We start from the raw sequence: 14,597 nt of genomic DNA, 5'->3' as shown, positions 1-14,597 counted from the left end.
TCCTAAACCCTGGGTTAACCTTTTCATTTGCATACTTGTAGTGTCAATTACACATAAACACATAAATAGGAAAATCTTGGCGTTATTTTGTCACTTTTTGGGAGCAGTTTGCTAGCTGGAGCCATTCACTTCCAGTCTTTGTGCTAAGCTAAGCTAGCAGAGGCTGCGTCAGACAAAGTTAAAGCACACACGGAGATGAGAAAGGTATGTGTGGACTTATCTAACTCTGGGGGATACGGTGAATAAGCGAAATTCCCAAAATGTGGGTGTGTTCCTTTAACAGAATTTGACTTTCAAAGCCTACAGCGAACGGCCAGTTTGGACTACAGCCCTCTACTTCCTGCTTTAATGATGTCACTAGAACAGTTTTTTGACTAAACTCCACCCACAGGAATATGTCAGTCGCCAGCTAAGCTAACGGCAAGCTAAGCTATCGAATCACAACACACTAAACAAGCTACACAATCAGAACTCGATACGTATTTCTGAAGGAGGGACTTCACAGAACAAGGAATACATCAGCACGTTTTGAGGACAGTGAAAACAGCGGTATACAGATAAGTAAATTGTTTGAAAAATACCACATTTTTTAACACGTGAAACATGAACACATATTATATAGCGCACTGTAAACACAATCAAAGCTTCAAAAACACAGAAAGAACGAAATCTTTAACATGAATTAACACTGGTAATGATAAAAAAATATTGTATGTTTGATAATATTTTGCATGCTGTAGTAACATCAACAAAATTTTAAGCAATATGTTGGTAACAATTTAGAGACTGCGCATTTAGGCTTAAGCCATATCACTTGTGTCCAATAATCCAACTCTCCTGAGCTTTGGGTAAGAAACAGACCAACATTTTAACCTGGTCTGTAAACAAATCATTCAAATCAGATTTTAAACTGATTCAGTTGATTCATCAACTACTCACAAAAATCGGACATTGGTATTCTTTGACAAAAACGATGACAGATGTCAACATTTTTGGTAAATTTATTGTTTTCTAATAATTTTATGGTGCATTTTGTTCCCATAGTTCCCATTCACTGCAACTATGAAAACGATGAGCAAATTAAAAGTTAATTTTTTGTGTTCCACAGAAGAATAAAAAAATGTCATACTGCTTTAAAATGACTTATCATTGAGTAAATGACAACAGAATTTTTTTGTGAACTGTTTTTAAAAAACAAAACATGCAACAAATCGAGGCTTTCAAAATGGTGTTGACACTCTTTGTATTTCTTTAAAAAGTCTGTTGTGCTGAGGTAACAGGAAGGAAGGCGAGAGAACGCAAGCAGAACGCAAGCAAAATGCAGAGGGCGGACAGAGGTAGCGGGGGTTTCCAGTGTGGAGGGCAAAATAAGAGTAACAGAGGGGTTATGAGTGGGTGAAGAGAAATGAGCCACAGCTATAGAGAGGAAAAATAATAGATTCCTTTGCCTCAGGTGGATAAACTCAAATACGCAGACACCGCAGGAGAGAAAGAACAAGAAAGAGTGACAGTGACAGACAGAAAGAGAGATTTAGAGAGACAGAAAGTAAAGACAAGGACTAAAAGAAGAAGGGAGGATTGGCATGACTGAATAATCATCTCAACTCCTTGGTAATTACACAATATATACTAAATATAATGTTTCCATAATTGGTTTCAAAGGGGCGTAAGGTTTCAGAATTCATATGACTTTACTAAACTATTCTTCATTCACATGTCAGAAACACGACATCCTGTAAACGAATTAGAGATGGGAGAAACAAAATGTAAAGAAAAATGTCCAAAAGGTAAGAGTTTTGTTTTGTTAAAAACTGAGTTTCTGATTGTTTTATCTACTGTAGGACATCACATCTGTAGTTACAGTGAAAAGTTTGCTTTCATTACAATGTGCATTTGCGTATTGTATAAATAATGCTTTGAACCTGCAGGTCTGTAATACAGGTCGTATACATTTGAAGCAAAGCAGCTTTCGTTTTATTTACTCTAAATGAGTGTGTGAGAACTGTGTGTGCCGACTGATCTTTTATTTCTTTTTGACTACGATGCTTTTATAGTGATTTTCATAGTGAGCTTTATAGTGAGTTTCATCTGCATTCACTGTTACCTGGTTTGCAGTAACACAGATTGACCTATATATACTGAATCGGAAGTACTGTATAAGTCTTTACACTTTAGTTTATATCAAGGTCAGCCCACTAAAGTCTGGGTTTAACACAGGATATCCTATACTGTATCCTAGCTGCAATCCTATCCATTGCAGTGGTTTTAAACGCCCGGCATTTACTCCTAAACTACATGTACACAGGACACAGTATATTTCTTTATTAGTAATGATATAGACAAATGTAAGAATATACAAATGTTATTGCATTATGTGTACCCTTTCAAGCAAGGTTTAAAGCTAAGTGGAAAATGGACATGTATTTGTTGATAATGTAAACCTGAGCTTACAGTACTTGATAACATTTACAATAGGACCTGTTGGTTGGAAGATATGGCTAAGCATACTGTAGGAAGAAGTTCATCTAATGTAATAAAAGTTATACAAAGAGTGGTATTAGAGTAAAAAAAACACATCACTGGTCTCTGTACAATATATATTTGTGATGGGATAAAACTTAAAATTTTATTACCAGCCTTTCAAGGTTATGTTTTAAATACTCACGCTTCTCTTCTTTTCTCAGGATATTATGGTTCATGTAATGCTTCGGGTATAAAATGTGAACCCTGCCCACATGGCACCTACACTGATGTCGAAAACATGATGGACAAGTGTCTACCCTGCAGAGGGTGCTCCAGCAGTAATTTACATTTAATTATTCTATAGTAACAACTTTTATTAAAGCTGCAATCCGTAACCTTCTGGTAAAACATAAGCTATTATCTATCAGGTTTAAAACTGTGTCCTTCACTTACCATGATTCACAGCGCTAATCTTAAAATAACGATTTATATGTTAAGCTGCCTGGTAGGATTTCGCGGGAAAAGTTATTTGCTTTAACGTAAAGATAAGTGCCTAAAGTAACCTGCAATTGCATGTTTTAAACAGAGGTGGTGATAGAGAGGCAAACGTTATGAATTGCAGCTTTAAATGCTTATTCGTTTTCATCATAATTCTTATTGATGAAAAGTGTCAAATAGTGCCACATGCTTTTTCAAGAAATAACATTTTTGTTTGCTTGTGTGACAGACAATTTAATCACATATAAGGAGTGTGAGGCAAACAGCAACCGGCAGTGCAAATGTGCACCAGGCTTCTACTGCATTAACTCAAATGTTGACCACTGTGATCATTGCATTCCTGTAGCTCGCTGCCCTAAAGGACAAGGGGTCATCAGACAACGTAAGCAATCTGCTGTACCTTAGGTTTTTGTTTGTTTAAACATTCATTTTATCGGCTCTTACTTTAGTCCGTCTATGTGCCATTCAATGTGTTTCTTCAGCTGTAATTATTCTGAAGGCTGGTTTAAAGACACAGGTTGGCTTTGGGAACCAAGATATTTCACCTAAATAACCCGACAGTGTGACTATAACAATATATTTTGCCATAATGTCTCCTTAGTCATTTTTGGGTGCTATTACTTTAATTATTTATTCAGCACATTGTGTTATTCAATTCAATTCAATTTCTATTTACAGCCATAATACAAAAATAGATTTGGGTTGAGTATTTGTGCCTATTAATCGGAAGATCTGTCAGTCTGGTTTAAACCACTTCTATTAAGTGCTATGAGCGGAATATGTGACAGGTGGGCTGTTAACTTACTGAAATTGTGTTGTAGACACGCACCTGGAAAACACAGTGTGCAGCCCCTGCACAGAGGGCACCTATAATGATTTGGATGACTACACCTCCAGCTGCAAAAATCATACAAGGTAAGAGTCACTGACTGTTATACCTAATTTTATTTAAGGTAAAAGCTATAAACATTCACAAATTCACTTTTCGCCTAAATGATCATACAATTTAGACAAAACACAAATGTCCTCAGCAGGCCCACAAATGCACAAAACTTCCACATATACAATGTACAACAGGGACATACAACCAAAGGCCATTAATTGCCTCAGAGGAATCCGATGTAATTTGTAAAATAATCACTTGTGAAACTGTCACAAGAACCGCGAGTTTCTGACTCACATGAATGAGTATTTCCATGTTGCATACACACACGCAAACATCACTTCCTGGGACTTATTTATAAAAATGATCAAATTCTTTGTCATTTCTACCTTAAGCTGTTATTACGTAAATGACAAATGACGCAAATGAGCATTCAATAGATTTACACAAAAAATCTTTAATTTACAGTGGACAACAATATGTTCATTGTCTTTTACTGTATGTATCCTTATACATCTTTTGTTTCAGTTCAGAGCTATAATTTTCCTTATCTTATATTTTATATCTCTTATTTGACTTTAAAAAACAGACAAAGGAGGTATGCATGCACATAACACGTATTTAGTCAACCTACAAGATTTACGTAAATGTAATGATGTCTGATGTCATTCACCTACACAAAATAAGACCACATTGATTTGATTCCATTCAAGAAAAAGTTTAGGGGTTCAAAAGAGAGCGTGTGTGTAGGTGGGTATTGGTTCCTATGTCTAAATCTGACACATATATGCCCTACTGGTACAAAAAATATGAACAGCTCAAATGCAAAACCCTATAAATGCGTCTGACATGTGTTTGTGTAAAATAGCATTTTTATCAGACTCTCAATGAATTCTGCCAACATACTATTGTATTTCTGCATGGCCCAAGTCTGGGATTAAGCTTATTTGAAGCAAAGTATTATAAACGTACACAACGTGCCAAGAGCATGCAGTCAAAATCATCATCTCATTTTTGGTATTTAGCCACTTTTTGCCTAATTTTTCTCAATACACACCTAAGCCTATAGGCCTCTCTCCTAAAATACAAAAAATTGTAATTTTTTGGCTTATGCATATAAATGTTGTTTTGCTGCTGAGATCATCTGCCTTTTTTGTTATTTAACAGTTGTGACTCTCTGGGTCGAGTTCTAAAGGATCGTGGGACCCAAATAAAAGATGCAACATGTGGAGATTTTAAAGCACATGGATGTAAGTTTCAAAAAGGATTTTCTTTTTCATAACCAAAGTTTTTTAACATAATTTACCTACTTTATTGAAAATGAATAAATATAACTATTTAAATAGCCTAAAGAGGGGGTTGAAATTCTTCTATATGACAGCTCATTTGCTACTTTTATTGTCCCTTTATTTCAGATTGTCATTGGATGTTACCTGCTGGTCTGTGGGCGGGGCTCGTGGTTACAGCCATTTTAATATTTCTGGCCGTTTTAATCATACGTCGGAGATCCAAACGTCGGTCATCAAAATCAGGCAAGTCTAACTTTTGTCTGAGACTATATTATAAATGTGCATTATGATGCCACAGAACAACCATTTTTGGCTGAATGGTCCCATAAAGGGACCATTACTAACAGATATGAAAGAAATGGTTCAGACTTTCTTTGAGGATCCAAAAATGCTTCTATGGCATCGCTTCTATGATGATGGTCCTTTCAAGCACCTTTATTTCTATCTCATCACAGAATGTTTTTTAAAACATTCAATGATTGTTGAATGTAAATTCACTCTAAAAAATGCTGGGTTTTTTTAACCCAGGGCTGGGTCACCATTGGACAGAACACACTGCCGGGTTAAAATGACCCAACTGCTGGGTTGTTTCAACATGGTTGATTGACAATAACCCAGCAATTGGGTTAAAACAACCCAGCAGTTGGGTAATTTTAACCCGGCAGTGTGTTCTGTCCAATAGTGACCCAGCCCTGGGTTAAAAACAACCCAGCATTTTTTAGAACTTGTTTCTAAGTCTGTGCCCTCTTAGTACATTTCCAGTTACATTTGATTTTTAAACCCTATTAATAAATGATTAAGGCACTGGTTTCACTGAGCTGAGTTAAAGCCCTGCTGAGATCAGATCAAACCTGTAGGTCACAGATAGGCGAGCATCACTTTGCATTGACGTACATTAAAGGGTCCTCGTTTATACAATGTGCAGTGCTGACTGATGGGAAACTCCAAACTATTGTGTACTCTCGTACACAAACACATGAACATGCAAACACAGATACATATTTATCCACACATACACAAATTCATACAATGCACCATTTCCAGAGTTGCTACACTGGGGATATCAAAGTATCAGACTGCTAAAATAGTATGTTGTGTATGGTAATAACTCTATAAGTGATGTCACTAATCTGCATCATTGGGACGTAGAGAACACGAAAAGATAAAAACGATCATGCGTGCTTTTACGTCAAGAGCTTTCTGCTCAGTGCACAAGACGCTAAAGATAAATGCGCTGCTGGTAGACCACATCCTTTCAATGATACATACAAACCTATATCAATGTGGTGTTGACTGCACAAATGCTTCAGACACATTTGCTAAAAATGAAACACTGATGGTGAACACTTCTACAAATTGTGTAGTACTAGGATAATTTATTTATCTACTAAAACTACATTCTAAATGAAGTAAAAACTATATTATGTAGTTTTACATTAACATGAGATGTATTACAAAACATGCAAACATCTGGGAACTGCAATAAGAGTTATTGAGAAATTTGTTATCACTTCTACTTAATATGTTGACTCATGGGCTATCAGATGACTGTATTTACTTTCTTAGTACTTATTTCAGAGTATTGGAGCTGCGCCTCGCCGACACTTCCTCCAGACATCTTGAAATACCCTGCAGACTGTGGTGTGGAGAAACATGAAGACGGTCACAAACTCACACATATTTGTACAGGTAACGTTTACTCTTTCTGGTTATTAAGTACTAAAATGCATTGTCTTTCACACATGCATACAATTCATTGTGCCTTTTGCTCATACTGTAACACTGCTTTAGATATTAACTTGCAGACAGTAACCTTTAACCAGTCACATTCTCCAAGCTTATTTAAAAAAGCAGAAGTCACATAGTTTATTTTCGCTTCTGTGTCTATTGACTCAGATCTGAATTTAATGATATCTATGTGAAATCCCCTTAAGTTGAATATTGAAGATAAAATATTGTTTATTAAATATATACTTTTCATAAACATATAAATGTTCAGCTCTATAAACATGACATGAATACACAGATATATATGAGCTGCTTGTGTAAGACAAAGATTGCATTTACATTTTTGTCCATATTTAAAAATATAGTACCTCACAGCTGATATGACCTGAAAGTCTGACCTGAAAGCGCTATTCTAGAGTCTTAGCAAATATTCCCACAAAAAGCAAAAATGATAGACAGGAGAGTTTCGATATGACCCGTAATACATTTTTGTGCTATTTCAACAGTATGTTTGCGTCAAACGATTACGAAGTTTCCTTTGACCTCTAAAGATCTTATCGTCTCACAGACAGTAGAGTTAACACCACATTGGTGCCCTCTTTCACTGTATGCCTATAAGGCTAAACTAATCTGAACTCCTACACATTCCCTCCTGCACATACAGTACAGTAGTTGAGCGTGAGCGAGAGTCTTTGATGTCTCAGCTGAAACATAAACTGTTGTAAAACCAGCCATATCAAGACAATAGGTTCATTGTTTCCGGTTTGCAAAGTAGGCCACTTTTACTGGTTTCTTAGGATATTGCTGTTATAAGATCATAAGGCAAGTCTACAAGACACTGAATACACCTGCCTAGACATTTTTTATGGAAATAGGATTACAACACTCAAGAGAGATGTAAACGGAGTGTGAAACGTTTTGAGCTCGTCCACTTTCGACCACATTTAGAGGTAGTCGAAAACACATTTGAGCGGATTGCTTTTGTGGTGTAGACGCTCTTGTGGTTAAAACTGTTTGAGCAGCCACAAAAGACCGCCTATACTGCCTATTGATCTAAAGTGTGATGTACTGAGCATAATGTTTTTCCATCTGTCCTGACTTCTAGTGTGAACCCAGTTATCGGTGCAGTCTGTAGGTTATCATTCCTAAAACGAAAGTGGCTGCTCTCTTTCGTTTTCAGGCCTAAACGGGGCCTTATATAAAAGCCATCATAATTTAGTCTATATATTTAGTCTATATAGGATGTTTCAAAAAAGAAATGTCATGAGTCACCACTGTTCCCTGATCAATATATGATTTTTCTTTCTCAGTTGAAAATTACCCAGACATGGACTCTGCCACGAAGTGTGATTTGGGGACCATGCCAGTGATGAAAGTGTCAGAAAATTATGTGACTGCAAATGAATATCCAGATAGGAACACATGTCACTCTATGTCAATCTATCAGTCACAGCCACAGGAGTCTGAATGGCATGAATAATTATTGATATGTTGAATTATTGATTCACCTGACAATTATATAGACTGTTTATGTTTAGTATTACATGTATGTATATAAGCTTTGCTACATATGTTGTGTACATTTCTGAATTTACCAGAACTTGATTTCAAACCTGTATATAGGCTATTGTATGAATAAATAAAGGACACCAGACACACACACACACAATGTCCTATGTGAATAAAAACCTGTACAGATTTACTACAGTTGGTATGGTCTTTTCTTTAGCAGTAACAAATACACCGAGTCTCATTAACTAATAACTGCATAAGATTAAAGAAATAGTTTACCACAAAATTAAAATTAGCACATATTTTATTCGCTCCTTAAAGGGATAGTTCACCCAAAAATGACTCCCTTTATTAAATTTACTCCCTTTCATGTTGTTACAAACCTGTATAAACTTCTTTGTTCTGATGAACACAAATGAAAATATTTTAAGGAATGTTTGTAACCAAACCATTCATGGACCCCATTTACTTCTATAGTAGGAAAAAGAATACTATGAAAGTAAATGGGGTCCACAAACGGTTTGGTTACAAACATCAGAACAAATACATTTATAGGTTTGTAACATAATGAGCCCTATTTTAACGATCTGAAACGCAAGTGCGAAGGGCAACACGCAAGTGACTTTGTGGGCGGATCTTGGGCGCTGTTGCTATTTTCCCGGCGGGAGAAATAACTCTTGCGCCAGGCGCAAATCAATAAGGGGTTGGTCTGAAGTAGGTTCATTATTCATAGGTGTGGTTTGGGCGTAACGTCAAATAAACCAATCAGAACGCTATCCAACATTCTCTTTAAACGCAAGGGCGCAAGTTCCATGGCGGGTTGCTATTATTATGACGGATTTACCAGGCGCACGCCAGGAGCGGTTCACAGCCGAGGAGACCGACGTTCTTGTAAGAGCAGTCAAAGACAGAGAAGTTGTTTTGAATGGGGATAGGAGAAACCCGCCCAAATCAGCGTAGGTTAAACAGGCGTGAGAGGAAATAGCCACAATTTGTCTCATCAGCTGGCATCCCCATCGTTGCGCCAAGTGCTACAATGATGTCAGGAGACGGGGGAATCCCAAGCTTGCCAGCATAAATCGGGCACGCCGTGTAACGGGAGGTGGATCTGCCTCTACACAGATCTGCGTCCACCCTCACCACTGAAAGGGTTTGGGGGCTTTGAAATCGGACCCCAAAGAACACTTACAAATCAAGTTCATATACATTAAGGTTTCTTATGAAAACATTTTAATTATTATTTACATAAAATAAACGTAATACAGCCACACAACAAACTTATGAAAATATTTTAATCGTTATTTGCATGAGAATTTTTTAACGCAGCCACACAATAAATAAAAACTATCACCACAATGCTCACCACTATGATTTCCCTTATCTCATGTGTTAATATTTTTTATTGTAACAATTTATGATTTGCAAAAATAACTGTTGCATCTGTGATTAGATAAGCAAAGTGTGTGCACGTTGTGCACGCTATATTATGGTCAAGCATGCGCCCTAAAAATAGCATAATGAACCACGCGCAATGCGCCACTGACTTTAAACTAGTTTTTTTTTTTGGTCAGTGGCGCAATTGTTTTTTGAAACTGCAAAATAGCATCAGGGATGGTTTGCGCTGGAACACACATCCTTTTTTTAGCTGAACCGCCCAGGGAGCACAAGTTCATTCCCTAGTTTGCCGACGTCCGTCTGTGGAGGGAAAAACCCGCTGTGCGCCGGTGCAAAATACGAATGATACATGCGTCACTGACCAATTCAATTGCACTGCGTGCAAGATAGGGCCCACTGAGAGTTAGTAAATATTGACAGAATTTTCATTTTTGGGTGAACTATACCTTTAAGCCATTTTAGGTGTACAGTTAATGCCAGTCATACAGTAAATAAAGTTTTAAATATATAATTTTATAGTAAAAATAAAATATTAAACATTTTCCTTACAAAAACTCGGAAGACATTTAATTAACATATTTAATAGTTTTAAATTGATGGATGTGCTTTTTGGATCTTTAAAAATGGGGCACTATGCAATGCCATTACAAAGCTGGGATAAGTCATATGGCCTAGGATGGCTTGATGATGAGTAAAATATGCACTAAATTTCCTTTATTGGGGAGGGAGGTGAATTAATGAATATTGTGTCATGCAGTACCATGTCCTAACAGAAGATGGCAGAGGCTTGACCTTGTCCCGTGGTTTCTTTTAGTCAATATTGTGTTTTATTGTTAATGTGTTAATATTCATTGTTATATTTCACTGACAACCTTATCAGTCTGTAAGAGGCACGTGTTCGATTACAAAGCACGACTTTCAGATTTTGTGTGTTCAGACTTTCACAGAGGCAAACAACAGACTGTCATCAACTGTTAAAACAGCAAATAATCTCATTTCAAGCGGTCTCTTATCGCCCCCTGGTGGTAAAATAAAGGCTTTGCAGAAGGAAAATTATCAAAGTTTCACTATGTAAATTAGAGCTTATTCGGGCTTAGGACTTACTTAAATGATGACGTCTAAGGAATGTCAGTAGCGTCAGTAATTTTTTGCTTTTTTGCATACACATATGGGGCGGTTTCCCGGACAGGAATTAGACTAGTCCTAGACTAAAATAAATGTAAGAGCTGTCCAAACTGAAAAAAATATTTTAATATTTTAAAATACATCAGTGCCCTTTGTTTTGCCTCATAATGCAACCCAGTTATATTTTTAGTAAGGCATGTTTGTTAAAACTAGTTATATTTCCTAATTAAACTAAGCCCTAGTCCTGGTTTAAGGTAATCCCTGTCCGGGAAACCACCCCATAGTGTCTAAGACATCTATTCCCCAGCCAGTCATGATCACAATCGCATGCAGGACAGACTTATCAAAGGTAATGTGAGTCTTATGATGCATTATAATGCTACATGGATTACAGAACTATCAAGGTAGCTTTTATCACCACTATGCCCATTCAAAAAAAAACCCAGACATAACATAACACCATTGTACATTACACAACTACCCAAATATACTACAGGTACTTATTTAACATGGAGTAGTGGAATACTGTTAATATTGGTAAGACAAGTAACCACAAGTATTTCACACTCACTGGATTTTTATGGTAATAAAACTTTTTGTATTATATAGTCGACAGCTTAATAACAAGACATATTACATGACCGTAACATATTCGAGACCATAAATACTTTAGCACTTGGACAATGTTAAACAAATGTAGCGCATTAATCACAAATCAATCAAATCAATTTAACAAATCCATTATTTCTTAATCTATTTCCAATCCAGTAGCAGGAAACCATACAGTAGATTAAGTAACTGAAATTCAATACTCCAACTGTGCCCATCTGGCTAAATGCAAAAGTACTGGCTGATTATGTATACTGTATACATACAATTTACATAAAATACATTTAAGGATTTTCTGAATCCAAACTGAAACTAATACATCTTTACAGGACTATCCATGAATGTTTACTACGATTCTGAACTTTTTAGTTTATTTTTAGTTTATATTTCAAATGTGAGAAAGATGCTTTAAAAGTTAAAACACTTCATGGAGAATGAAACAATTACTTCAGTGATGGTCTCTGTTTAAATATTATTTGCTGGTGATGAGAAACAGATCTCTGTGGCAACGTGACCTCTATCTGAACCCTGAGCTCGATGGACACGGTGCTCAAAAGCGCTCTTTCTTTCCATTGCCATCCCTCATTCAGCCTTCTTAAATACTTGCTTGGCGGTGACACCCTGAGCCCTCATCTCCTGCAGAGAGAGAGAGAGAGAGAGAGAGAGAGAGAGAGAGAGAGAGAGAGAGAGAGAGAGAGAGAGAGAAAGAGAGAGAGAGAGAGAGAGAAGAAATTAGAAGAAAGACACTGTAGCAACTCAATGCTTGTAAGTAATCCATTTATTATACACTCGATGTTGCTCAATGGGGAATATCCCTAAAACTGACTGTACTGCATGTTGCTTTAAATGAAAAATAGTTGTTGAATACCAAGCAACCAAAAGAAGGAACACTACAGAGAGAGAGAGAAAGAGAGAGAGTCTAGAAAGTAATACATAGTTAAAAAGGATTGTGTTATCTAAACAAGCCCACAAAAGCCCCTCTTTTTTATTCCCCCCTCTTTTATTCCCTCCTCCTTTTCATCTTTTTCACTAACGCCCATTCTGTTTGGTTCTTATGTTCTGTTGCTGAATGCTGAAACCAGTACTTCTCTATTGTACTAGATAATAACAAATATACATAAAACAGTTCAAGCCTTTGTTTCTTACCAAATGAAGAATATTTCCCTCCAGCCAGTGTGTCCACCCTCTGCCCTCTTTCTCTCCTCGCTGCACGCACACCAATTTATCACCGTCCCAGTCTACTGTTGTCTGAAACATGTGGAGAACATTATCCATTAGCACCGAACATACTATCCCACAGTTTTCTGTCTCCCTGTTGTTAGTTTTAAAAAGGCGCACACTAAAACATCACGAACGGGGCAATTCAGGAAATTCGACACACCTGGCACTTTCGTCCATCAACCGGACCAAGATCCTCTGTAAATTCCTGTCCCAAAGTGAAATCCATGTCGAAGTTCTTAAAGGTAGTGACTGTCTTTATCTTCATGTTCCCAGTATTCACATCATGCTCAATATGTTTGCTCGGTTTCAGAAGGCAGACGACTTTCCTTATTGCAAAATTAACATCTTTATATAAAACAAAGTAGAGAGAGAAAACAAAGAGAGATTAACACCATGACATAATGAGAAATGTGTAATGTGTGTCCTTATAAAAATATCCTATGGTTTTATTGTAAAGTGGAGACACCATGGTTTCTGATTTGTATTACAACCATCATGGTTAAACTATGGTTCCAGTAGTGAGCCAATGGTAAATTTGATGTTACTTTAGTTTTCATACAAATACCAAAGTTAAACTATGGTTACTGTATTAAAACATTGCATACTTTTCTTAAGAGTTTATCACTAATGAATATGAGAAATGCACATAGCAAGGGTCTAAGCATTTACACAATCTTCTTAAGGATTACTCCACAAAGCACAAAGATGCTTACATTGTATTTCATTACAAGAACACCGATGAAAAGAGAGTGAGTCACCATCAGAAAAAAGACTTCTCACTGAGTTCAAAGCGAATCAAAGTCCTTACAAAACTTACAGCTACATTTAAAATGTAAATGTTTTTACATTTTTGGAAATTGTGAGTAAAACTATTGTTACTTGTTGCATTTATTTGCCACATTGCATTCAATTTATTATTTTTTTTGTAATGTGTGTTCCAAGGGGATCGAACCCAAGACCTTTGACGAGGCTCATTAAACATTTTCCTTAAAGTTTTTTCTAGAGTTCTAAGGTTGTATAAAGAACCTTATACAAGAACATGACAAAACCTTTATGTAGCCTATTAATAAAGAAAGAAAGAAAGAAGCTCCTTTAAGAACCTCTAAGTGAAAAACAATTCTTGGTTTTCTTATCACCACGTCGGACCCTTTATTTTTAGTGTTGTACCGTTATATTTCCAAAATAGCAAAGGAACAAAATAAATTGCTTACCTAAAGCCGCCAGATATGGATCGAAATTCTCCTGGGAAACCAAGTGATAAACGCCAGTATAGTCGGGTTTAGACATCTTTAAAGTGCGAATCCAACTGAAGTGCCTGCAGTGTGAACCGTAGCTGTGAACGAGATTTTCTCTCGCGTGATCTCTATCAGTGTCTCCAGGCAGCGCTATCGCACACTATTTCATTTGCTTACAATCGACAGGCGATGTTTCCTACTGTATCAATGCAAATATTCACAGAAATGGACAATCGGCTCCAGGTTTCCGGGGATCTGTTCCGTGATGATGGCGGTTGGACAGATATCTGGTTCCAGTTTGTAAGTAACCCCAAGGATGTCTTAAACTCCTCCCAAACCAGCTCAAATCCATTCAGAACAAATACACCCAGCCTCCTGCTGAGTTTTGGGACCGAAATAATGGGAGGTACTTTTAGAGAATAGGAAATATTCCGGTGAAAGTTGATAGGCGAGAATTTAATCAAAACACACACACACACACACACACACACACACACAGACCACACGTTGTGTTTTATGTTTTATGGGACTTAAATTACCATATACGTAATCACTTTTAAACTTAGCCTATATGTATCATATCTCCTACCACCCACATTTCTACATTTAAGTTCAAATAAACAATTTAGTATGATTTGT

The 14,597-nt window shown here is 36.7% G+C and overlaps 2 protein-coding genes across 3 annotated transcripts; one reads left to right on the top strand and one right to left on the bottom strand.

Annotated features, from left to right (window-relative positions):
* Positions 1–1,305: 1,305 nt before the first annotated feature.
* Positions 1,306–8,563, top strand: LOC135788860 (tumor necrosis factor receptor superfamily member 3). Of its 2 annotated transcripts, none has more exons than XM_065298279.2 (9): positions 1,306–1,611; positions 1,722–1,787; positions 2,685–2,801; positions 3,191–3,343; positions 3,783–3,876; positions 5,012–5,094; positions 5,260–5,376; positions 6,700–6,822; positions 8,172–8,563. In XM_065298279.2, the coding sequence occupies exons 2-9, from the start codon at positions 1,751–1,753 to the stop codon at positions 8,339–8,341; spliced, it is 894 nt and encodes a 297-aa protein (XP_065154351.1). In that variant the 5' UTR covers positions 1,306–1,611; positions 1,722–1,750; the 3' UTR covers positions 8,342–8,563. The 2 variants fall into 2 exon arrangements, with proteins under 2 accessions (XP_065154351.1, XP_065154352.1); XM_065298280.2 differs by having other exon boundaries at positions 1,309–1,611; positions 6,712–6,822.
* A 2,889-nt stretch (positions 8,564–11,452) lies between these two features.
* On the bottom strand, positions 11,453–14,302 carry rbp5 (retinol binding protein 1a, cellular). Its single transcript, XM_065298281.2, has 4 exons — positions 13,935–14,302; positions 12,884–13,068; positions 12,649–12,750; positions 11,453–12,138 (listed from the first exon to the last, which is right to left on the bottom strand). The coding sequence occupies exons 1-4, from the start codon at positions 14,008–14,010 to the stop codon at positions 12,085–12,087; spliced, it is 417 nt and encodes a 138-aa protein (XP_065154353.1). The 5' UTR covers positions 14,011–14,302; the 3' UTR covers positions 11,453–12,084.
* Between the last annotated feature and the right edge of the window lie 295 nt (positions 14,303–14,597).

The sequence above is a fragment of the Paramisgurnus dabryanus genome, chromosome 13, assembly GCF_030506205.2.
Source record: "Paramisgurnus dabryanus chromosome 13, PD_genome_1.1, whole genome shotgun sequence".
Lineage (NCBI taxonomy): Eukaryota > Metazoa > Chordata > Actinopteri > Cypriniformes > Cobitidae > Paramisgurnus > Paramisgurnus dabryanus.
The sequence above is the reverse complement of the archived record's forward strand: the minus strand, read 5'-3'. Positions and strand labels throughout refer to the sequence as shown.